General features: G+C 36.5%; 1 protein-coding gene across 2 annotated transcripts in view; it reads left to right on the top strand.

The window, feature by feature from the left end:
• Positions 1 to 27403, top strand: part of Ctu2 (Cytosolic thiouridylase subunit 2) — a 170379-nt gene that overhangs the window by 22438 nt on the left and 120538 nt on the right. For both annotated transcript variants that reach the window (XM_090398131.1, XM_090398130.1), the window contains exons 3-4: positions 1386 to 1524; positions 17421 to 17481. In XM_090398131.1, coding sequence (XP_090254257.1) covers positions 1386 to 1524; positions 17421 to 17481 — 200 coding nt within the window. The remainder of the gene's footprint in view (positions 1 to 1385; positions 1525 to 17420; positions 17482 to 27403) is intronic.

Below are 27403 nucleotides of genomic sequence, written 5' to 3'. Positions count from 1 at the left end.
TCAGAGCTTGCTCCACCCTTTCTATGAGTTGCTTCAGCTTTATATAGAAAGCTGAATATAGAAACTTTATATAGTTTCTATATTCAGCATGGAACTCTTTGAGTTTCTTATTCGGCTAAGAAACAATATGGGATGCAATATCCCTTAACTTAAATAAGTTATGAAACAAATTGTTACGTATGGGCCAAGTCTTTGGTGTAAAAATGACACCAATACAATTAGTTTCAATGTTGAACTGGCAGGAAAACAGCAAGAAAATATCCTTCTAAACTTTGTTTTTAAGAAAACCGAAAAAGAAGGAAAGACCATTGTGAGAACAATTTGGTTTTCTAAATGATCATGTTCTATGAAGAAGTAAATACTGTATTATATGAAAAGAATCACATTTCCTGTGAAGCTGCTTCAGAAATGCTATATAACATATAGCATTTCTGAAGTAGCTTCATTTTTACACAAAAAAGAATGTATGGATACATGCTCCCAAAGTAAATGACGTTGTTAATTCTCTTGACGTCAAGTTGGAAAATAAGGTATAATCATAAATAATTATAGGAATATTTGAATAGTTGGCTAAATAACTATCTCCTCTAGAAAAAAGTAGTTGAATGACCTATGTAACTCAGCTGTACTTTTCTGCACATTCACCACACTATCAGGTAATACATTCCATGCTCTTATGACTCTCCATGCAAAAGTCTTACTTCTTATCCTTTTACTCACCATTCCCTTTTGCAAATTCTAGGATGTCCCCTTATCCTTGCTTTTCTCCTCATTCTATCATATGAAAAATTTCCTCTGTGTTAACATGATAATAACCCTTCAACCGTTTAAGTGTCTCAATCAACCCCGCCCCTCCCCCAATTGTTTTTTATTCTGCAAACTCTGCAGTCTGCATGCCCTCAGTCTGTTCTCATAATCAGCATTGTACAGTCCGGATATCATTTTTTTATCTGTCTCTGCACCCTCTCCAAGGTTACTTCATCCTCTTCAAACTCCAATGATCAGATCTGAGCACAGAAATACTGATGTAGTCTGATCAATGCTTTATACAACAGGACCACAACACTTCTTGTGGTCAATGTCCTTGTAATTTTGTAATGATGTAATGATGTAATTTTTTCATGTAGTACTGTCATATCCTGTACACCCCTTGAGGGTACATGGCAGGAATTTGATGATGATGATGAATAAGTCCAACTTTTTTTATTGGAAATTTATATTAAATCCCTAGGCTATTCACAAATTTATTAATTTGTCTGAATAGGGAATTTATTGTCAAATCATAATTTTTTAAATTAATTATAACTTGATGTATATGATATATTTTAAAGTATGACTTATTACTGATAACAGCTTTTCGAAGTAATCACCCTGATAAATTGCAGGAAATGTTTCCTCTCCTACTGTACTCACAAATTCAGGTCAACCATTGGAAAATCTCACCAAGTAAAACCTAAAGATAGAATTCTGCTTGCTTTCTCAGGTGGTGCTTGTTCATCAGCAATGTTGGAAATGGTTCAACAAGTATGTGATTTATTCAATAAGATTGTGAATTTTGAAATTAATAAATATAAAATGAATTTTTTATTGGTTTAATGATTTTTGTGTGTAATTTTTTTTTTCAGATAATCACTTCCATCCACAAAAGTATACCTGTATCTTTTTTAAATAACGAAACCTGTGGTGCGTTCATAATTAGAAGAAACACACGTATAAACCACAGTGAAAATTATTTAATTGTAAATATTTCATCCTAAGTATCTTAGGACATCATCATACAGTATTTAAACAAAAATTAGTAATAACATACAGTTAGGGCACATGATTACAATAGAATCTCATGAAAACGTGCATAACGTGCTAAAGTAGTACAAAAAAAAAAAAAAAAAAAAAAAACGTTAATTATTTAACACAGTTTTGTATGATAACCATACTTTAGGAATAGTAAGAACATCGTTGCGGTTTAGGTTTGGTCTGTGTAGTAGGGCTTCAGAACTTTCTTTGTATAAACGTTCATGTTTAAATAAAGATCTATGTAAAAGTTTAGCCTTTTCCCAATGGATCCTATGGTTTGGATTTTCAATTCCGTGTTGAGAGAGGCCAGATTTAAGAAGGCGAATGTGGTCTTGATGTTCTGAGATGCGTTTCTGAACAGACCTACCTGTCTGTCCAAAGAAAGATAATTTGCATGAACATGGAATCTCATAAACACCAGGTAACATCAAGGGTGAGAATTTGTCCTTAGGAGAAGGTAATAAGTTGTAAATTTGGTTGATAGGTTTGTAAGTAGTGGCAAAATTGTATTTCTTCATAATTTTAGAAAGACGTTCTGAGATGCTTTTAACGTAAGGTTAAAGGTTTAATGCATAGGATTCCCATACCTTACGTTAAAGGCATCTCAGAACGTCTTTCTAAAATTATGAAGAAATACAATTTTGCCACTACTTACAAACCTATCAACCAAATTTACAACTTATTACCTTCTCCTAAGGACAAATTCTCACCCTTGATGTTACCTGGTGTTTATGAGATTCCATGTTCATGCAAATTATCTTTCTTTGGACAGACAGGTAGGTCTGTTCAGAAACGCATCTCGGAACATCAAGACCACATTCGCCTTCTTAAACCGCAGAAATCTGGCCTCTCTCAACACGGAATTGAAAATCCAAACTATAGGATCCATTGGGAAAAGGCTAAACTTTTACATAGATCTTTATTTAAACATGAACGTTTATACAAAGAAAGTTCTGAAGCCCTACTACACAGACCGAACCTAAACCGCAACGACATTCTTACTATTCCTAAAGTATGGGAAATTATCATACAAAACTGTGATAAATAATTAACTTTTTTTTTTTTTTTTTTTTTTTTTGTACTACTTTAGCACATTATGCACGTTTTCATGAGATTCTATTGTAATCGTGCGCCCTAACTGTATGTTATTCCTAATTTTTGTTTAAATACTGTACTAATGATGTCCTAAGATACTTAGGATGAAATATTTACAATTAAATAATTTTCACTGTGGTTTATACGTGTGTTTCTTCTAATTATACCTGTATCTGTAGCAAATTAGTATCATGCATGGACTATGGATTATGTAATTTGGAAGCTCAGCTCTGAAGAATGGGTTCAAGCTACTTTAAGTGAAATTTATCTGTCATCTAAAGGCCTCCACAAACATCTATGGCACAATGGAACTTGAGGCATCTGATTGAGGCAGAGTTCAAGTTCTTCAAACATCTCCATACAGTAGTTAGCCCGAGTTCATGGTGAAATGAAAGGGACAAGATATTGAGAGAAAATTCAGCTTGGACTGAATAGCTTGGCCATGTCATTTCACCATGAATTTGGGCTAACTACTGTATGGAGATGTTTGAAGAACTTGAACTCTGCCTCAATCAGATGTACCATTGGCTATGCTGTGTAGACAATGCGTTTGCTATTGGCCATATGGCTTAACAATATAAACACATTTCTTTCTCTGGCATCCAAGGATCAGATTCATTCTAGAAACAGAAAGCAACAGCAGTCTGCCCTTTTTAGATGCATGATTTTTCCTCCTGGAAACTCAGGTTTTTCACCATCTTTTTCACACACACATACAATCATGCACACACACAGGTAAATACATCTATTAGCAACCACCATCACTCCCAGTAGTATGTCATAAAAATCTTGGTCAGTAAGGTATAATTGATGTCCTCTGATGACAGTGCACTCATTTTGAAACCAAATTTCTTGTGGAACAGTTGATTTCGACAAAGACCTGGGTTTGAATCTCATCTAGAATCTGAAGAACCTTTATCAGGGCCTTTTTGGTTGAAGATAAATTAGCCAGTCTTGTACAGAGGTGGCATGGTTTTTTTTTCCTCCTGGAAGCTCAGGTTTTTTATTCTGCAACTGGCAAATTGGCCAGAAGAACACAATTAATTGATAGCCAATACACTGTACAAATAAGATCAACTGCCTTAACAGAATGCTAATTATGTTTCGAAGGAGCCAAGTTGCTTTGCTGTGAAAATGGACTGTTCCAGAGAACTGAGGTTGATAGATTAAAGGATGAATGGGAGTAGCAGGGTGAGTTGTATTCTAGCTTAAAAGTCTGTTGAGGTTATACATGTTATTGTAGGTTTCTGTAGGAACTAGCATCCATCATGAGGACCATAATGGATGCTAGTTCTGAACATTGCCCATTCAAATATCTGTAGAAGAGACAGTGCGGAAACATTTATGAAATTTTTATGAAACATTTATTAAGACATTTATGAAATTTTTATGAAACATTTATTAAGACATTTATGAAACAGTGATCGAATATTTAATGTCACTTACAACATAAGAGAAAACCGCTACTGAAACTTGTTGACACAAGAAGTGGACAGACTTTATTAAATCATATGCTTTGATCAAAGAGATTATCTTCAGTTAAATGACATTTAGCAAGGTAGAATGACAATAGATTTCAAATGATACAAGCCATGTGTTAATATAAAATACAGGACAGTCAAGATGAGATTTTAAACAAGATGAGATTTAAAAATAAAAATAAAACTGCTTATAACTAACAAGACTCTCCTAAGTTTTAGGTAAAGAAGGACAATCATCATGGTTCAAGTTTGACCAGTGTGGTAGAACTTCAGGACTTTCTGTGAATCATTGCTGAAATTTGAGGTGGCAGTGGTGAAGTAGACAAGTTTTAGACCAGAAGATTCTATGGTCAGTATCATCTACATGCTGTTCCAAACCAGACTTCTCAAACTTACTGGAGATAATATAAGACTGATGTTCCTGTAGTCTCTTCTCAATGGAATGTACTGTTTGTCCAAAGTAAAAAGAGATGGCAATCACGAGGAACTTTGTAAACATCTGAGAAGGAAAATGGAAACCATTAGTGAATGGTAACAAAGAAAAGTTTGTTAATAGAAAAAAACTTGGATATTTGATTGTATTTCTGGATCTTCAGGAGATAAAAATGTGCTGAATATTCCTTGAGGAGAAGTCAAGATGTGGTCTATTTCTAGTTTAAGTTCATGATAGTTGGAACAGATAATATGAGATCTATTCACCAAAGTTTTGATGATAATGATGTGTCCATTTTTTGAGCCAAAGCTGACTGAAGAAGAACCACTGTAATTATAGATACCTTCGATTACAACAGACAGACTCCTTCTTTTATGCAGCATAACTGCCTATGAAGAAATTGATCACAACCACACTAATAACCAGATCTACTTGATGGGATGACAAAGATGCTGTCAAAAAACTGAATACTTGTTTTAATAACCCCTCCTCCCTGCATCCTTTATTACTTTCTCCTCTTCAGCGTGAATTGACTCTTCTTGGCACAAGTGTGAGCGTACAGTATTTCTCAACATAGTCTCCATCGAGGTCTATGCATTTGGTCCAGAGAGTTTCCAATTTTTTCATCCCATCTAAAAAGTAGTATTTGTCAAATTGTGCAAAATAGTCATTGACAGCCTTGATGACATCCTTCTTCGAAGAAAATTTTTTCCCATCAAGCCAAATTTTGAAGTTTGGGAACAAGAAGTCACACGGGGCCAAGTCCAGAGAATACGGTAGATGTGGAACCAATTAGAACCTCAATTTTGCCATTGTGACGGCTGATGTGTGGGACGGGGCATTGCCTTGGTGAAAGAGCACTTTTTTGTGCACCAATCTTGGTCTTTTAAATGGTCCAACAATGATGCATAATAGACTCCTGTTATTGTCTTACCCTTTTCCAAATAGTCTATCATGATAATCCCTTGGAAATCCCAAAAAACAGTAGCCATCACCTTCCCAACTGACAAACCGATCTTCGCTTTTTTCAGTGCTCTTTCACTGGACATTGTCCACTGTTTTGATTGCTGCTTTTTTTTTTCTTTTTTTTTTCCAAGTTTTGTTTACAGTCACGAATTGATGCAAAAAATCCTGCGAATTGCAATTAAACATTGCCAAACACTGCGCTGAAATGTCTTTTCTCGTGCATTTTTGATCGACAGTCAACAATCACGCACGCAGCTTTTTCATGGGCAATTTTTCTTGCACATGAAATCCAACAAGTGCAGAGTCCCTGTGAACTGCATCTAACTTGGCTTTGATCTGCACGGCCGTCCACTTCTTCAAATAAAAGTGTTTTATCACTGCACTAAACTCGTTTTTCTCTATTTTTATGAAAAATGTGAACACAGTCATTTTAAATGTTTGCCAAACAAGAATTACATGTCTAAAATTTTGCCAGGGGTCATGAAAAAGATGATACTTGCCAACACCGGTATGAATGAATGAATTGCTTTGCCACTTATTGGAAATTTACCAAACTTTTCAAACAACCCTCGTATGCCGCTCATATTATAATAATGAATCGGAATTTCACTGATAATGATGATGCTAGATTCAGATCAAAATATCTAATTTAATAAAGTTTTATTAACTTTATGGGATGATGTACCAGTGTGTGCCAATGTGTTTCAGTAGTTGTTTTTTATAAGACAGTGGCTGAATAGAGTATCAGGGGATCATTAATCAACAGAATGCTCCACTTCTGAACAGCATCAACAATTTTTAGAGAGCAATATTCTTAGGTTGAGCAGATTTGGGATTTGTTCAGAGTAAGTAGCTGGACAGATGAAAAGTAACAACTTGACCAAAAAAAAAGGATGTCAAGTTTTTTTTGGAAGCCAGTGATGCTATAGAAGTAATGTGTTATGCCAGAAAAGGCTAGGAGTAAGAGTCAATTCAAAATGAGAGATCTGGTTTTGGTAATCTACCTACAGGTTTGCAGCCCAGGATATTAGATTTGGATATCTGCACATAATGGTGCACATCATTTAGGTTGCTGTTTATATTGATGAAGTGAATGTAAAAGAAACTTTTTTAAAGTTTTTGCATTTTTCAATTTTGGGGAGGAATTGTCAATGAGCAATTGGGGAGGAGAAATCAAGAATATAGAAAATAAATATCAAGAAGGTGGCAAAATATTCTGGAGGTTGTTGAAGGAGCTTAGGAATGGAGGAAAGAGTGCTGTAAAAGGAGTTAGAGATGATAAAGGTGACATGAAAACAGGAGAAAAAGATATCCTTGAAGTATGGAGTAATTACTTTGAAAAACTGCTAAATGAAACAAGCAGTGATGACAGCACAGTGATAAAAAACACTGACCAGGCATGCAGTCAGGAATACATATCCATACTTGAAGTAGAAAAAGCCATCAAAGGCTTGAAATGTGGAAAGGCAGCAGGAGTAGATGATATTTGACCAGAAATGCTGAAGTATGGTGGTATAAAAGTCTTACAGTGGCTGCACTGCATAGTTCAGAAAGCCTGGACTGAGGGACGAATTCCCGATGATTGGAGTAGAGCTCTCATAGTACCCATATATAAAAAGGGAAATAAAACTGAATGTGAGAATTACAGAGGTATTTCCCTACTGAGTGTTCCTAGCAAGATCTATGCAAGTATACTTGAGAAACGGTTGAGAAGAATTGTGGAAGAAAAGCTTGGTGAAGAACAAGCTGGATTCAGGCCAAATAGAGGCTGTCAGGATCAGATCTTCACTTTACGACAAATAGTCAAGAAAGCATGGGAATATAACAAAGATAGGTATTTAAGTTTTGTCGATTTGGAAAATGCATATGACAAGGTGCCAAGAGAGAAGCTATTCAATACGCTGCAGTTATATGTTGTCAATGGGGCATTATATCAAGCAATACTTAGTCTTTATTTGAGTTGTAAGTCAGCAGTTAGAATTGAAGGAAGTACAGGAAGATGGTTTAATGTTAAATCTGGTGTGAGATAAGGATGTACATTATCCCCTCTGTTATTCATTATCTATATGGATCACATTATGAAGGAAAGTGGTATTAAACCTGATATCAAAATTGGAGATGTTAATGTCAGCTCTTTGCTTTATGCGGATGATGTTATACTTCTAAATAAATCCGCTACAAGTCTGCAAGATTCTCTGACTAAATTGAATAGCTGTTGTAATAGATATGGTATGAAGGTCAGCAATAAAAAGACAAAGACAATGAAAATAGGCAGAATCATTGAAAATGTCAACTGTGTTGTGAATGGAGAACCTGTGGAACAAGTAAAACATTTGTTACTTAGGCACGATTTTTACTGAAGATGGTAAATTAAATATAGAAATAGACAACAGAATCAGCAAAGCTGGTATGGTGGGGAAGTCAGTTGAATAAATTCATATGGAATAAGAGAGAAATTAGTCGGAACACTAAATTAGCTGTATACAAGACAGTGTTCAAACCCGTTTTAACTTATGGATCTGAGAGCTGGGTCAGAAGTAAAACACTTGACCAAAGACTAGAGACCGCAGATATGAGAGTCCTGAGAAAGATTAGAGGCGTGAACAGATGCCATCAATGACAATATCATATTAAAAATGAGGATATTAGGAAAGAACTTGACATTGTCAGCATCCAGGAATGCGTTAGCAGAGCTAATCTCAGGTGGTATGGTCTCTTTAATAGAATGGGAGAGGAAAGATTAGCAAAACAAGTGTTCTCTGCCAGGTTGGCAGGAAAAACGACCCAGAGGAAGACCAAGATATAGGTGGATTGATACGGTACAAAGTGCCTTAGACGATAGAAATATAAGATCTGATAATGTTGGAGTCTTGACAAGTAACAGACTGATTTGGAGGAAAATTGTAGATAGGAAGTTAGTAATGATGTAAATTTTTCATGTAGTACTGTCATATCCTGTACACCCCTTGAGGGGACATGGCAGGAATTTGATGATGATGATGATGATGAGATGGAATTTTTGTTTTTATTGTGATACTAAGTCTAATGTCATGTTAGTATTTCAGCAGTGAAGGGGGTAAACTGTTCCATACACAAAGAGCATCCAGTCTTTTAGTCATATTCTGAGAATTTCATTTACTGTCTTCTGATATCATTCAGCAAGTTTCTTTCTTTCTTTGGTGTGCTTTTTTCAGGTATTTGCTTATAACCTTTTCTGTCTAGCTAATTCTTGTTATTCTTCCTTGCATCTACATCCCCAGAACTAGCAGTCTTTTTTTTTTTCATTGCTTTTCTAGTAGTCCACATTTCTAGAATAGACATAGCAAGTTATCATTTGCATTCTTATATTTTTATAGCAATAATAATTAAAATAACAATGGAAAAGAACTCGGGGAATTTGTGGCCTATAATAGCTTGAAAATCACCAACAGCTTCTTTAAACATAAGATATTATTATTATTAAACATAAATATACATGGGAAGCCAGAGGATATAAAAGAATCATTGCCTATGTAATAGTGGGTGAAAAACTAAAAAAGTTGGTAAGAAATTGCAGAGGATGCAATATTGACTCAGACCACTAGTTATTAATCAGTACTATTAAAATCCCAAACCAAAGAAATAGAAACAATACAAGAAAACAAAACCAGGAGCAATTTAAGATAGAACTGTTACAGCAAGATGGTATCAGAGAACTATAATAAAGAAGACTTACAAATCATACAAAGAAAATTAATGAAGATATATGAAGATATATAATTAATGAAGATATCGAAAATGAATGGCAAAACATTAAACAAATAGTAAAACAAGCAGCATATGAAGCCATAGGAACAAAACTGCAAAGAAAAAGGAAAGGATTAAGAACTTGGAACCCAGAAATATAGTCTTTAATAAGAAAGAAAAAAGAATCTACCTTAAATGGTTAAACAACAGAACCATAGGAATTGAAATAGAATATAAAAGAATCAGAGCAATAACAAGAAAAGAAACCAGGAAAATCAGAAGACAAGACTGGGAAAAATTTGTATCAAGATTAGAGCATGACATAAATGGACCTCAACTAAAGAGCTATAAAATCATTAAAAAAATGACTCAAGAAACAAAGGGGAATCTACAATTAGAAGGTCTCTCCACAAAAGAATGGACCAGTCACCACACCCAGCTTCTAAACAATCTTCTTCTTCTGCAGCTTCTCCCACTTAAGTGGGGTCACTGTTTGTAATGAGTCTCCTCCACACCTTCCTGTCTTGGGCTGTCACCACATCCAAGTTCTTCATCTTCAAGTCCTCTTCTACCAGCTCCCTCCATCTCTTCTTTGGCTGCCCACGCTTTCCGCCTTCCTTGCACATCCATCTGCATGACCCTTCTTCCCACATATTCGTCCTTCCTCCTCATCACATGACCAAACCATCTCAACCTTGCCTCCTGTATTTTCGCTCCTAAGTTCGTAACTTTCACTGTTCCCCTGACATAGTCATTTCTCAGATGATCCTTTCTGGTCACACCGAACATCCACCTAAGCATTCTCATCTTTGCTACTTCCATCCTACTGATGTTATTTTTCCTCAGGGCCACAGTTTCTATAGCATATGTCATAGCTGGCCTCACTACTGTCCTATAAATTTTGCCTTTCAGATTGATCGGCACCCTCTTATCGCGTAACACTCCAGCCATCTCCCTCCAGTTCCTCCAACCCACTTGTATCCTGCATCCCACTTCCTTCTCAGCTCCTCCATCTTCTTCCACTGTTGAACCTAAGTATCTAAAGTCTCTCACCTTCCTGATGACATTTCCTTCCAGCTCCAGATCTGTCTCCTGGCCGCTGCCGCCCACTGCGCAACACATATACTCTGTCTTACTTCTGCTCATTCTCATACCTCTTTCTTCCAGTACTTTTCTCCATCTTTCCAGTTTAGTTCCCACTTCTTCTCTTGAATCTACACACAGCAAGATGTCATCTGCATACAACATTGTCCAAGGCGCATGTTCTCTCACCTCCTCTGTTACCACCTCCATCACAATATTAAACAGAAACAGACTTAATGCTGACCCTTGATGCAAGCCAACTGTTACTTGAAAACTTTCTGTCTGTCCCAAACAGGTCCGAACACTTGTCTTCGTATTTCTGTACATTTCCCGCACCAACCTGACATATTTCTCTGGCACCTTCTTCTCCCTCAGACACTTCCAGACTTCTTGCCTTGGCACTCTATCGTATGCTTTCTCCAGATCAATAAATACCAGATGTAGCTCCCTTTGTTTCTCTTGATATTTTTCCATCATCTGTCGTAACCCAAAGATAGCATCTGTTGTTGATCTACCAGGCATGAAGCCAAATTGTTCCTTTGCAATCTCCACCTCCTTCCTCAATCTACCATCAAGAATCCTTTCTAGGATCTTCATTGTGTGGGACATCAACTTTATTCCTCTGTAATTTTTACAGTCTTGTGCATCCCTTTTACCCTTGTAGATGGGAACAAGAGTACTCTCCCTCCATTCCTCGGGTATATTTTGCTGTTGGCAGACTTTCAAACCCAGTGCCTTCCATGCCTCCACTGGAATTCTGTCGGGGCCCACCGATTTTCCATTCCTCATCCTCTTCATGGCCTCCGTCACTTCCATTTTACTGATGTTCTGCACCATCCCCTCAGAAGGCTGCCCATCTCCTCTGTGAGTCCTTGCATTTTCCTCATTCAAAAGTCCCTCAAAGTATATTTTCCATCTGTTTCTTATGTCCACATCCCTCCATAATACTCTTCCTTCAGCATCTTTGATCTGCCTCACATGTAAGATGTCCTTTGCTGCTTTATTTCTACATTTCGCTAGTTGATAAATTTTTCTCTGTCCTTCCTTTGTTTCTAATTGATCGTACAGATCTTGATATGCCATGGCCTTCGCCTGTGCCACAACTCTCTTGGCTTCTTGCTTTTTCTCTTTGTACACCTCTCTGCCCTCTTCCACTCTTGACTCATCCCACTTCTGCTTTCCCTTCCTCTTAGCTGTCACTGCTGCTTGTACATCATTATTCCACCACTAACCTCCTTCTGCTCTCTAATCTTTCCAGATGTCTCACCAAGCACCTCGATAGCACAGCTCAGGATTACTTTTGAATTATGTTTCCACCAATCTTGTACACTTTCCAGTCCATCCGAAATCCTCTCTAACACCCTCTCCCTAAAACGATTCCTCACACTCTCCACTTTTAAGCGAAACCACTTAATTGTCTTCATCCCATGGCATCCAGAAGTTTTTATCTTCGATCTTATTTTAAAGTCTGCGTACAGCAGTCGGTGTTGTTGTGCTACTTGATCTGTTGGAATTACTTTACAATTTGTCACAACCTTAAGATGTTTTCTTCTAGTCAAAATGTAGTCAATTTGTGAGCTGTTGTTACCACTCCTAAATGTTATCAAATGTTCTTCCCTCTTGTAGAAAAATGAGTTCACAATTGCCAGATCAAACACTACTGCAAAGTCCACAACCCTCTCTCCTTCCTGGTTCATCATTCCCACTCCATGGCCACCATGCACCCTTTCACAGTCTCTATTCTGTCTTCCTATGTGCCCGTTCAAGTCTCCTCCAACAATCACCATCTCATTTTCTTCCAATTCCTTCATTTCTTCATCTAACACGTTCCAGAACTCATCTTTTTCCTCTGCTGTACAACCAACTTGCGGGGCATATACACATAATATGACCACCCGCTCTTCTCCAAGACCCAATTTCATTCGCATGATCATGTCGTGCCTTCTACCCACGTCCAGTACTTCACCCTTCATTCTGTCACACACCACAATTCCTACACCATTTCTTCCCTCGTTATTCGCTCCAGAGTAGAACAATTTATATCCATCTCCCAGTTCCTTTGCCTTTCCACCTTGTCTCCTGCACACACAAAATGTCCAACTTCCTCATCCTCATCATGTCTGCCACCTCTCTTCCCCTTCCAGTCATGCTTCCAACATTCACCCACTCGCAACATCCTCTCCACCTGCTGGGCTCGCTTCTTTAACTGCACCCACCCTTGATACAGTAGCCCTCATCCACTTCTCGCAGCTGTAGGGCGATGTGGCTGCGCATCGCTTAAGGGGTACGCCCTAGCCCTTATATCATTTTCTCTTTGACTCATAATCATAGTTTGAGTTGGCACTGAAGTTTTCCGACCGGATGCCCTTCCTGACATCAACCTTCGCATTTATCCGGGCTTGGGACCGGCACTTATTGAGGCTAGCTTGCCTCCTTCGGTGGCTGCATAAGACGAAATGACTTAGCAAGATAGGAAAGACTCACCCCTAGCCCTCGAATACTCTAATAGCATCAGGGGGAAGGAGCAAGGAGAGGAGAAAGAAGCAAAGAAAGAAGAGGAGGGACCAGTCTATAGAATAATATAACAGATATATATTACATGAAGTAAGGCATAGTCCAGCATCAGGTACCTCGGGTTTGCCATGCCCGTACTCACTAAAGTGCGCCCTTGAGGTAGGGCTCACTTTAGTGAGTACGGGAAATACAATTTAGAAACAATACAGCTTCTAAACAATAATAATCAAATTGAAATAAAACAAGTAATAAGTCAAGAAACAAATGAAGAACCAATACAGTTAAATGATCTAAAGAAAATATTGGAAAAACTAAAAAATTGAAAAGCTACAGGAGAAGATGGAATAAATTCAGAGCTATACAAATACAGCTCTAAACCATTTCAATTATGATTAATTAAATTTCTAAATAGAATATGGGAAGAAGGAAACATCCAACAAGAATGGATGGCAGCAATAGTCTTAAACACATTCAAAAAAGGAAACAGAAAGGATTGTGGAAACTACAGAGGAATATCCTTATTAAATACATGCTATAAAATATATCTAGATATAATTAAAAGTAAATTAACACCATGGACTGAGGAAATTAATGGAGAAGAACTATGCGGCTTTAGGAAAGGAAGAACCTGCACAGATCCCACATTTATACTCAAACAAATTATAGAAAAAAGAATAGAATTTAACCTGCCAACATATATGGCCTTCCTAGATTATGAGAAAGCATATGATCAAATCAACAGAACAAAATTAATCAATATATTATATGAATTGAAAGCTCCACCTCAAACCACAAAAGCAATAGTGAATATAATGAAAGAAAGTTATGTTAAAATTAAAATTAATAATGAAACAACCGAAAAGATTAAAACCAATATAAGTCTCATTCAAGGAAGTGGATTATCACCAATACTCTTCAGTATATCTCACCATTGAAACCTTAGTATTACATCTAGGTCTATCTACTCACTGAAAAAAGGTCGAAACCGGTCTGGGTAGTGGCCTTCTCTCATAATGTAGAACAGTAATACATCTCCTAGGAGCTGTGTTTTACATTATGGGAAAATACTAAGAACAGTGATCAGAGCTTACTCCACCTTTACTACGAGTCACCTTAGCATTGCAGTTAACTTACGCTTGGACTTGCCGATCTTTATATAGTTTTCTATATTCGGCATGAAACTCTTAGATTAGATTTTCTATCTTTGAGTTTCTTATTCGGCTAAGAAATAATGCGGTATTCAATATCCACTTAATGTTGAATAATTTTACTTTGCTGAAGTGAAGCCTGTTGGGTCTTATTTCAGTAATTGTATTTGTGTACCTTTTTGGCAACTCGTACAGTAAAGATATAAGTTCTGACCATTGAAACCTTAGTATTACATCCAGGTCTACCTACTCACTGATGAGACCTCAAAAAAGGTCGAAACTGGTCTGGGTAGTGACCTTCTCTCATAAAGTAGAACAGTAATACATCTCCTAGGAGCTGTGTTTTACATTATAGGAAAATACTAAGAATGGTGATCGGAGCTTACTCCACCTTTGCTGCGAGTCGCCCTAGCATTGCACTGCCAGGTGTTGGCTTACACTTGGACTCGCTAATCTTTATATAGTTTTCTATGTTCGGCATGAAACTCTTAGATTAGATTTCGTATCTTTGAGTTTCTTATTTTGTCTAAGAAATAATATGGTATTCAATATCCACTTAATTTTGAATAATATATATTTATATATGGAAAAAATTTCAAGCGAATGGAGGAAAAACAAAATCATAGGAAATAAAGACTTAACCAGCCTTTTGTATGCTGACGATCAAGTTATTTTTGTTGAAAATGAAGACCAATTACAGAAAAATCTACACGTATTGAACAAAACAATAGAACAGTATGACATGAAAATCTCTCAATAAATAAAACGAAATCAGTAACATTTCAAGGTAAAGAAATTAAAAGATGCAAACCAGTCATCCACAACAAAACAATAGAACAAGTGAACAAATTTAAATATCTAGAAAATTACATAAGCCCCAATGGAGAAATCGACATTGCATATAAAAAGCAAAAATTCCTGGCAGTCATTGGAACTTTGAATAGACACTTCAGTAATAGAACAACCCAAATAAAACTATATAAAATAATAGCCAAACCAATTCTGAAATATGGCAGTGAAACATGGACTTGGGGAGAACGAGATGAAAGACAAGTGGAAGCTGCAGAAATTAAGTTCCTAAGACTGCTCGCAAGCTATAAAATAATGCACAAGATAAGAAATAAGAAAACATTTATCCATAATAACATAACACGACATCACAGCTATAGAAAGAAAGAATGAATGAGGACAAATGGCCAAATATTGCTTGGAAATATAAACCAAAGAGACACCAATCAAGAGGAAGACCCAGAGGAGATGGGCACAAGACTTTTTAAACCCTTGAAATCATTACAGGCAAACAATTGCATAATGCAGGAAGCCAAGAAGAAGATATTTTTATTGACTTTTCTGTTAGTACTCATATTTGTTTTATGTTAAAAAAACCATTTTGGCTTTTTGTATTTTTCATATTTCTTGTTTTAGTTTTTCTATTAAAACTTGGTTATCCTTTCCAAATATATCAACCTCTTTACTTGTTAATTTAAAGTCAGAATGAGGTAAGCATAAAATTACTTCTAGTTTTTTATTGATTACTAGTTTCATCCTAAGGGCATGCCGATTTCTTTCATGTGTGAAAGAAACAGAAAAGAGGAAAACTTGCAAACAGTAAAAGATTTTATACAAATATAAGCTATATTTTATTATTATTTATTTATTTATTTATTAATATATTTCATTTTTTTTACATAATGTGGAAACCCTGGTCTGGAGGCCACTTCAAGCCTTCAAATTTATTTGATATATTCAAAATAATCCCTTTATTGAAAACTAAAGCATAGTTTGGTCTCAAAAACTCATGCAAATGAGAGAGACAGTATATCTTTATCTTGGTATTGTTGCTTCTTTGTCAAAAGTTTATTTTTCACTTCGTGAGACTATAATAAATTTAGTTTAATCCTTTATCCAAGTGTGTGCAAACAAAGCTTGCGCCTGAAAGTATCTTCAGGACTGGGGTAAAGTGGTACAACACCGGGAAACTCCTTACAAAGGTGGAGCAAGCTACCAACACTCCTATCTCAGTATCTCCCATAATGCAAAACACATCTCCTTGCAGATATGTATAATGTTATGCATTAAGGGAAGGGCCACTACCCAGACTAGTTTTGACCTTTATTGAGGTCTCTTCAGTGGGAGCCAGGCCCAAGTGGAGATACCAAGGCAGAAGCATTAGCAAGGTCATCTCCTCCTATAGGAGCTGCCAAACGGTGTGCCACCTTTTTATTAAATTACTCTGGATTTAGAGAAAGATGTTGAAAGTTTATTTTTCACTTGGTGTTGTACCACTTTACCCCAGTCCTGAAGATACTTTCAGGTGCAAACTTTGTTTGCACACACTTGGATAAAGGATTAAACTAAATTTATTATAGTCTCACCAAGTGAAAAATAAACTTTCAACATCTTTCTCTAAATCCAGAGTAATTTAATAAAAAGGTGGCACACCGTTTGGCAGCTCCTATAGGAGGAGATGACCTTGCTAATGCTTCTGCCTTGGTATCTCTGGCGGCATATATTAGCTGCCAAAAAGAAAGTTCTTTTTAGGACTTCCAGGGTAACAAATGGCAATGCTGTAGCCAATGAAGTTTTAACTGAGGCCCGGCTATTGCCGTTACTCAGCCATGACTAGAGCTTTTTAGCTCAATAACACTCCATCCACACAGATTTTCTTCATTCAGATGACGGGATAAAGAGTCAAGGACTCAGTCCATCTCCCAGTTCTTTTAAGAACTTTAAGAACCTTGGTATCTCCACTTGGGCCTGGCTCCCACTGAAGAGACCTCAATAAAGGTCGAAACTAGTCTGGGTAGTGGCCCTTCCCTTAATGTATAACATTATACATATCCGCAAGGAGATGTGTTTTGCATTATGGGAGATACTGAGATAGGAGTGTTGGTAGCTTGCTCCACCTTTGCAAGCAGTCGCCCGGTGTTGTACCACTTTACCCCAGTCCTGAAGATACTTTCAGGCGCAAACTTTGTTTGCACACACTTGGATAAAGGATTAAACTAAATTTATTATATGCTTCTTTGTCAATTATCACAAACAATCCATGTTGTAGCAGAAAAGTAATTTCATTGTAAAAGGTTGTTATGAATAAGAATAGAAAATGAAAAATTCTTATAATTTTTTTAATTATATCAGCATAAATTTAAAATGGTTTTCCTACCTCTTTTTTTTTAGGGAGTAGCTGAAGAAACACATAAAAAGCTACTGTTCACAACTGAATTGATATATATTGATGGTCTGTATCAGTATTTGGTATAATATTTTTTTTATAATGTGATTACACTTTAATTTACCTAATTTATTATTATTTACTTTTATATCAAACTTCCATGGAGTCAACAGACTCATTGTCGCATTCAGCAAACAACATATCTGTCCTGTTGAACCTTAAATGGATTCACACTAGTATTCATAACACATTCCAATAATTCATTCCACTCACCCACCAGTCTCCATAAAAAAAAAAAGTTCTCACTCTCCTCTTCACCAAGCCTTTACACAACTTTGGAATGCATTTTCTTTCTCTCTCTTTGCTTTATGTATAATCCCTTCTGCATTAATCCTGTCACCAAGTTCAATGTTTCTATCACATCATTTCTTTTCTGCCTATCCACTAAATTCTGTTGCAATTTACATTTCTTCAACCTTTTCCCATAATCCACATTCCAGGATTTTCCATATCACGGCAAAAACTAGGTGACTAAATTTGCATAGATAGTCCAAGTTTGGTCTGGCCAATGTCTTAGCATAGCAGCAATGCTATAGTCTTCATAATATTTGCATTGTGATGCCTGTCTAGAATTCATTGTACATCTTTTGAAATCTGGAATGAAGGTTTGTCTGGTTTCCAATAACTCTGTGCCTAGTGTTGATAGCATGAGAAACAAGGCCAGACTTGTCAAATTCCAAAACTTTAATATTGTCTTGAAGTTCTTCAATTCTGATCAAGGCAGAATGGCCAGTCTATTATAATATACATAATGGCCAGTCAGTCAAAATAGGAAAGATGACATGATCGGACTACTTGATAGACACCTGGTAAGGAAGGAGGTAGTAATGTATCCTTTGTTGATGAGAGGAAGGAAGTGTATAGATTGAATTTATGAAGAATCCTCGCTATTTGTTCTGAGGTTCCTTTAAGGCAGGAAATTGAAATTCTTTTCACATTGGATTGTAGCCTGGTAGAAGGATGATTATTATCAATAATTTTTGGAATGGTAGTTTAGTTTTATCCATTACATATCAGATTGCTTTTAATTTTATTCAGTTCATCTAACAAAAGTGGATCAGAAGAGCAGATTTTATGAGCTCTATGTACAAGACTCTTGATAATGCTAATTTTTTGTGATGGGTATTGGAAGCCAACCAGTAAAGGTTGGCTCCAAATAAACTAAAAATTTAACATGACCTGCGGGATTACAAATTATTATGGTATCCAAAAAGTGTAGTTGGTTATTGGATTCATATTCAGTAGTGAACTTAATACAGGAGTATGAGGAGTTTATTTTCTCTAGGGACTGAAGTAATTCTGACTCAGTTTGGACCAGACTGCAAATATATCATTAACGAAACATAACCATATTATATGAGGCTGAGGGAATATGGTGTCAAAGAGTTCTGTTTCTAGATGCTCCATAAAACAATCAGTTAAGGCTGTTAAGTTAGGATTACCCAGTTTGGGCAACTTATTATGCCATAAAAAGCCTGTGTTGAAGGTATATTTAAATGGGTTGACAGTGTCTTCTGGGAAATCAGATTATAAAAACTGAAGGCGTATCTTGTAGTGATATGCTGTTGAATAATGAGACAACATCAAAAGAAACCATAATCTCATTATCAGACAGATGTAGATTTTTTATTTTCTCTTTGATGTCAAGAGTGTTTTTGATTTAAGAGCTGATATGGACAGTGAGATTCTAAAGATGACAAGAGAGATAGTAAATTGGAGCTAATACAGTCTACTATTGGGCATAGCAGGTGGCCTCATAGCCTTTAGTCATCAGCTTTAATTCCAGAAAACAACAGTGATGCTCGTATGTTCTGTAATGTTGCTCTTTCATTAACATGTTCGCTGCCAACTACGAGTATACTCGTAGTAGGTGAACCTGCTTCACAAGCCAGCTACGAGTATACTCGTAGTAGGTGAACCTGCTTCACAAGCCAGCTACGAGTATACTCATAGGACGCTTACCGCCGGGAACGAGATTATTGTAGTGACCTTGAAGAAGCCAAAATGCTTGGCTTGTGGGGCTAGCATCAAAACTGTGTATTCTCATAGACCGTATATGCTCCGTACAAGCCAACTACGAGTATACTCATAGGACGTTTACCTCCGGTAACGAGATTATCGTACTGACCTTGAAGAAGGAAAACTGCTCGGCGTAGGGGAACAGACCATGCCAAAGTAGCGTGGCAGCGAACGTGTTAATAATTCTCCCATCCTAGTATGCCCATTCTATCCTTCTGTAATCTGCTTCTCATGTTTTTCACCCATCTTAAACAGCACTCTAACCTAATATCCAACACCAAACCCATTAAACTGTAGCTCATCTACTTTAACACTTTGACTGCCGTGTGCAACAAGTATGCCTCACACATACACTTTCTGCTAGAGCCATGTGATACGTATCTGTTTCACATGTTAACTTGTTATTATTCCCAGTGGCCTGTGAAGATAGGAAAAAAATTATTATTATTATTATTATTATTATTATTATTATTCCTGATACCTCCAAGGAGTCCGAAGACTCATCGTGGGAGGACATCTACAATTCTCTCTACACCTAACCTCTACTACGAATCATCTCCATCAACGCCATCTACCGCCCACTTCCAACACAACCACAACTAGTAATTTTTGTCTGTAAATTGCGTGTGTTCTGATGGGCCGATTTGTATGTATGCGGGATGAAAAACCCGAGTTTCCGGGAGAAAAAACCCTGCTACCTCCATATGAGATCGGCTAACTCACCTTCGATTGAAATCGACCAGATAAAGATTCCTTCCGTCGCGACGAGAATCGAACTTAGGCCTATTCCAATCGAAGGGCGCAATGTACCGTCGTTCTTCCAATTGCGCTACGGAGGCGCTTAGTATTGCGGCAGTTAATGTATTAAACCATTCCAACTATCCTTCAAATTCATTCCATATATAAAAATTATCCTTTGGTTCACATAGTTCAGCTGCCATACATTTGTTATCCTGCTACTCTTCTTAGCTCACTGTTGTCATGTACCTAGTAACGTGATAACCACTTTTCCAAGTATTCTGATATTCTTGACCTCCCATGGCAACTTCATCAAATTGCTTATAACATTTGTTTTTTCACTTTCCAAGCCATTTGTGCCCACATCCACCACCACTTACTCTAATGTCTGTTCATTTCTTTCTTGCTGAGCCTCAGTTATTTTTCTCATTATGTCTCTAAAACATGTTTTATTGAACCTTATTATTCATTTTATCTCTAATGATCAAACCTCCCATACAATGCCACATGATCATCTTTAGATACTTTTTTCATCTTGCTAGTTACTTCTCTCTCTTTCATATTAGTTATGTGCATATATAGATGTTCAGTTTTAATTCTCCATTCAGTATCGTCCTGTCTACACATGTGGTATTTCATTTTGCATTATTATCAACTTTCCTCTAAGTATACTCTACTTTCATTACTACCATTATTAATACTTACCCCTTTATTTTCTTTTTGGTTACTTTCTTATTCATTCTCTTCCCTTTTTTTTTCAAATACCCTCTCTTCACACACATACATACACACAGTCTCTTTTACTCTTCATTCATCTTTGCAATCCATAATTACTTTTATGTTTTTTTACATGAACATACTTTACAGCTCAAATATGGAGGTATAAAAGTTTTGCAGTGACTACGTTGCATAATTCAGAGGGCCTGGTCAGAAGGTTGAATTCCAGATTATTGGAGTAAAGCACTAATAGTTCCCATCTGTAGAAAAGGGAATAAATCTAAATGTGCGTATTACAGAGGAATTTCTCTACTAAATGTTCCAGGTAAGATTTATGCTAGCATACTCGAAAAGTGGTTGAGAAAAAATGCTGGGTTCAGACCAAATAAAGGTTGCCATGATCAGATTCTCACTTTGCAACAAATTCAAGGTGCTGTACTTTAGTTTTGTAGATCTGGAAAAGGTGTATGACAAGATGCATAGAGAAAAGCTTTTCAAAATACTGCAATTATATGAGATAAATGGAATGTTATACATGGCAATACATAGTCTATATTTAAGTTGTAAGTCAGCAGTTAAAAATTGAAGGAAATATAGCAAGATGGTTTGAAGCAAAATCAGGTGTAAGACAAGGATGCACATTATCTCTATGCTTATTCATCATCTACATGGATCACATTATGAAAGAAAGTGGCATTAAACCTGATATTAGAATTAGAGATATTAAATTTAGCTCTTTGTTTTATGTGGGTGATGTACTCTTAAACACCAGTGCAAGTCTCCAGGATTCTCTAACTAAATTGAATGGCAGCTGTAATAAATTTGACATGAAAATCAGCAATAAGAAGATCAAAACCAGCAAAAGTAGCCTAGTTGTGAAGATATTTTATGCACAAACTTTGTTTGCATACAGTTGGATAAAGGATTAAACCAGGATGCAATTTGCTAGGCAACTGACAGCATCTAGTTTGTTAACACTTTATTGTAGCTCAGTTCCATAATGATTGTTTGACTTGTTCAGATTTAATATTCGATTTTGATGATAGTGATCTCTGATTTAGATATCAATTTTCACTGAGTAACTGTTCAACTTTCTTTTTATGAAAATCATCACTTACAGTTGTTGACTGCCAACTCCGGAATCAGTCATCGATGTCATTTTTTTTTTTTTTTTTTTTAATGATTAGTGGTATACAGTATTCACATTTATACAGTTGCTTCACCATATAAACCTTGTAATCACCAGTGAATTTCATAGAAATCACATTTTTGTGTGACAAAAATGTGATTTCAACATGTTATTTTATTGCTTTAACAAACTTGTTAAAACTTATCCATTGTATACATGATAACCATGAAAAATATAGCTTTAATAAGAATAAAAACAAGATATACTTCAAGCACTATACATGCATAGTCAGTACTTTTGAAATCCCCTTGTAGCTAATATTACTAGTGAAATATTTAAGAATTAAAAGTTGCCTACTTACTTTTATTGGAACTTGCATCTTATTCTAATCAGATATAATTAGTTCAATGTACACTTACATAGGTGTTAGATAATATGCTGATCCCTTCATCATCATCATCATCAAATTCCTGCCATGTACCCTCAAGGGGTGTACAGGATATGATAGTACTACATGAAAAATTTACATCATTGCTAACTTCCTATCTACAATTTTCCTCCAAATCAGCCTGTTACTTCTCAGGACTCCAACATTATCAGATATTATATTTCTTTCATCTAAGGCACTTTGTTCTCTGTCAATCCACCTATATCTGGGTCGTTTTCCTGCAACCTGGCAGAGAACACTTGTTTTGCTAATCTTTCCTTACCCATTCTATTTAAGTGACCACCTGAGATTAGCTCTCCTAACGCATTCCTGGATGCTGACAATGTCAAGTTCTTTCCTAATATCCTCATTTTTAATACGATGTTGCCATTGATGCCATCTGTTCACGCCTCTAATCTTTCTCAGAACTCCAATATCTGCAGTCTCTAGTCTTTGGTCAAGTGTTTTACTTCTGACCCAGCTCTCAGATCCATAAGTTAAAACTGGTTTGAACACTGTCTTGTATGCAGCTAATTTAGTGTTCCGATTAATTTCTCTCTTATTCCATATGAATTTATTCAATTGACTTTCTACCATACCAGCTTTATTGATTCTGTTGTCTATTTTCATGTTTAATTTACCTTCTTCACTAAAAATTGATCCTAAGTAGCTGAAATGTTTTACTTGTACCACAGGTTCTCTGTTCACAATGCAGTTGACATTTTCAACGATTCTGCCTGTTTTCATTGTCTTTGTCTTTTTATTGCGGACCTCCATACCATATCTATTACAAGAGTTATTCAATTTAGTCAGGGAATCTTGCAGACTTGTAGCGGATTTATTTAGAAGTAAAACATCGTACGCATAAAGCAAAAAGCTGACATTAACATCTCCAATTTTGATATCATGTTTAATAATACATTCCTTCATAATGTGATCCATATAGATAATGAATAACAGAGGGGATAATGTACATCTTTGTCTTGCCCCAAATTTAACATTAAACCATCTTCCTGTACTTCCTTCAATTCTAACTGCTGACTTACAACTCAAATAAACATTAAGTATTGCTTGATATAATGCCCATTGACACCATATAACTTTAGCGTATTGAATAACTTCTCTCTTGGCACCTTGTCATATGACTTTTCCAGATCGACAAAACTTAAATATAGATCTTTGTAATATTCCCATGCTTTCTCAACTATTTGTCATAAAGTGAAGAGCTGATCTTGACAGCCTCTATTTGGCCTGAATCCAGCTTGTTCTTCACCAAGCTTTTCTTCCAAAATTTTTCCCAACCGTTTCTCAAGTATACTTGCATAAATCTTGCCAGGAATACTCAGTAGGGAAATACCTCTATAATTCTCACATTCAGTTTTATTTCCCTTTTTATATATAGGTACTATTAGAGCTCTACTCCAATCATCGGGAATTCGTTCCTCTGTCCAGGCTTTCTGAACTATGCAGTGCCACCACTGTAAAAGACTTTTATACCACCATACTTCAGCATTTCTGGTCTAATATCATCATTTCTTCCTGCTAATATCATCTACTCCTGCCTTAAGAATAGTCCTCCCATGACTTTTGTTTAGCTAGTTTTACACAGTGTTTAGCTTTCTTACATTTGTCTCTGTATTCTCAAAGAGCACAAGCTGACTTATTTGCCAGGAACTTTTCATATGCTTTCTTCTTTTCCTTCACTTCCTCTTTAACTTCCTGTGTCCACCATGAAGTTCTGATTTTTCTATCCTTGCAGACAACCTCACCACATGCCTCTCTGGCTGAATCAATCAGTGTTTTCTTCAAGGCTTGCCACTGAATCTCCAAGGTTTGGTTGCTGTTCTCAAATGCTTTCATTTTTTCTTCAATAATCTTTGTGTATTTTAGTCTAGAGTTCATATCTGCGAGCTGCTCAACTTTTATTTACTTTAAAACTTTCTTACATGTTATTCTTTTCAATATGAAATTCAGTTTTATCCTGCTCAAGACTAAATAGCGATCACTTCCAAATTCAAATCCTCTGTGCACTCTGGTGTCCTGCACCAGGGAGAAAACATCACTATCAACAATAACATAATCATTGAGACTTTTTTTATTCCTTGCCTCTTCTCTCCATGTGAATTTGTGCACATTTTTTTATGTTATCATTTTGTATTTATTGCTCAGAAAGATCTCACCAGTTTTTGTCTTTTTTGTTTCAGTCACCCTTATTATGTCGATCTGGTACTTATCTAATTCCTCTGCTAGCTCCATTTCTTTGCCATTCAGGCTTCTTATGTTGATAGTACCGATCTTTAACTCTGGTGATGTTGAGTTGGGGTGTGCTTTCAGATTTGTTCCAGTAGCTGACTTTTCGCTGTTCGCCCTGGTTCCCTGGCGAAAACAACGGGGTCCTTGTTTAACTGGGCGACGCCCCAGCCGGCATGAAATTTTGTCATGTTGTACCATCATTTTTTATTTTGGTTTAACCAATAAAAATACAATTTGGTCGGCTAAATCCCAAATTGCCAGCCCATCCTCATTCGTTCAGTATCCAGGTAGCCACCCAACAGGGTGCACCACGAGAAGGTGCGAATTGGACATTATGTCAGAAGCCCTGGTTGGTTCTCCGCATTCCTTTAAAGGCTATGTGGAGGGCTCCTCTCAGTTATATTGCTTTGACCCTTAAGACCCCTTCATTGATTAGGATATTTCAAGTTTGTACAAATATACAAAGTATAATAATATATATAAATAAATAAGTAAAATATAATAATAGTTCAAAGGTGTAAAGGTATTAGCAGCCAAGTTATTGTGTGGGAAGTTTATATGTAACTGTTAGATGTTTGTTAGCAGTGTGAAAAGCAAAATTAGTGAAAGAGTGTGTCATATTGAAAGAGAATGCAAAAGATGCAGATTGTATTGGGAATGAAGTAGCATAGTTGAATGATAATGACAGAATACCTGAAAATACAAGTTTGAGGAGCATGAAGGTGGGAATGTATTTGCAGTAGTTCATGAAGGTAAACAAAAGGCAATTCATATGAATGCAAGTTTGAATAAGGGTGACATCAATGAAACAGTTGTAGATGAGAGTGTTGAGACAGTAATGAAAGAAATAGTTGCTTATACAGTTATATACAGGATAGGTCATGATCTCAGTAGAATGGAGAAATATCTGATGAGTAGGGCTGCAGAGAAGACAGAGAAAGGAGAGATTCAAGGGAAGAGATAGGAAACAGTATAATGTGGTGCATCCATTGACAGGAGTGTACTTGATATTGCACTGAAATGAAGTAAGTACTTCATTACATATTGAGTGTTTCTGAAATAAATATTAGAGGTCAGTGATTTTGTTAGAATGTTAAGAAAAAAGTGAAAGAGTTGATAGTTTTGATGGGTATGAATGGTTTGAAAGGTAACAAGTATGGAATTAGAAAAGATGTGAAGATTACTGAAATAAGCATTGATCAATAAGAGTATAAAGATTTGCTGCTCTATGATAGGAATGAGTGGAAACAGCCCCGGACAACAGAGTCAGTTTATAAAAAGAATGGTGTATAGTTTGTAAATGCATAGAGTGAAATCAGTATTAAGGACTGATGGCCTTCACTTGAATGGATTTGGAGTTAGTTGTCTGGAAAACACATGGATCAGTATGAGAATGGAGAGTCATGGAAACCATGTAACACATACTGTGCAAGACATTATACTAATTTCAAAAGCATCATGAATAAGGGAGGAGAGTTTGGGACATGGCTACAAATTGTAAGCATTAATGACATTTGGTTGGAGAATAGTTACAGGGATAGATTGTAAGAGATATTGTCTGAAAGAGAGAATGGGAGGGCATTGTTGATGATTGCAGAAGAATTGAAACCACAGAAGTAGAGGAGCAGCAGCAGCATCATGGGAAATAGTGCTTTAAGGACATATCTGGTGTGAGAATGAGAAGGAAGTTTGTCAGCAGTACCAAATATATAGCTGGAGGGGGGGGGTCTTTTCTTCCTTCCAATCTATGATTGGAAGGAAGAAAAGATACGGAATTGAATTCATACAGCTTCTGAGAGATAATTACCTTATTTATTTAGCATTTGGCTAAGAAGAACACATGCATATGCCACCACATACAAGACAACAAAATGCTTAAAAGAATACAATAGCTTGAAGTGACACTGTAGTCATATATACATATAAAAATATTCAAATAAGCATAAAATTAAAATTGAATGCCTAAGTTCGACAGCCAATCAGCAGCACCTGTAGAAACTGTTATAAAGTCAGTTACTGGTCCTATGTAGGCCCTGTGAGGACAGTGAAATGTGATATGTTGTATAGTTTAGTTATCCTCATCACAGTCACAAGATGAGTTTGGTCTTATTCCCCTAGTAAATAAGGAAGCTCCGCACCAACCATGTTGGTGCGAACCCTATTTAGTGAGGTCCATATTTTTTGAGGCAGGTCGAACCCTGATGGAGGGCTGTTTGGGTTAAAGACAGTTTGCCAGATTACTGGGGCTTTAGCAGTCCATGCCCATTCGCCATGCTATTGTTGCATCATAGCCCTCAGTGACAAGTTGTTGTGCTGTTATAATAGGCAGGTGTCTTGACTTAAGCTTCTGTGATGTAAAGCTGCCAATATCAGTGTATAGAAGCAGTGGGTTCCGGCAAATTTTGTTATATTCGCGAATCAGGTTGCCTTGACGTCGTTGTGGCAGTTGTATGTGACTCAGAACTAGTAGCCAATATGATGGAGTAGTCTTTATTGTTCCAGAAATGATACACATTGTCTGATTCAACACAGTATCATTTAATTTAATGTGTGCACTGTTCAGCCAGACAGCTGAGTATTCAGCAGTTGAGTAAACGAGGCTCAGAGCAGATGTCCTTAATGTGGGAGCACAAGCCCCCCAGGTT

Source organism: Typopeltis vanoorti, chromosome 9 (assembly GCF_054136105.1).
Source record: "Typopeltis vanoorti isolate ZY-2024b chromosome 9, IOZ_Tvanoo_1.0, whole genome shotgun sequence".
Taxonomy (NCBI): Eukaryota; Metazoa; Arthropoda; class Arachnida; order Uropygi; family Thelyphonidae; genus Typopeltis; species Typopeltis vanoorti.
This window is presented reverse-complemented; position numbering and strand designations above follow the sequence as displayed.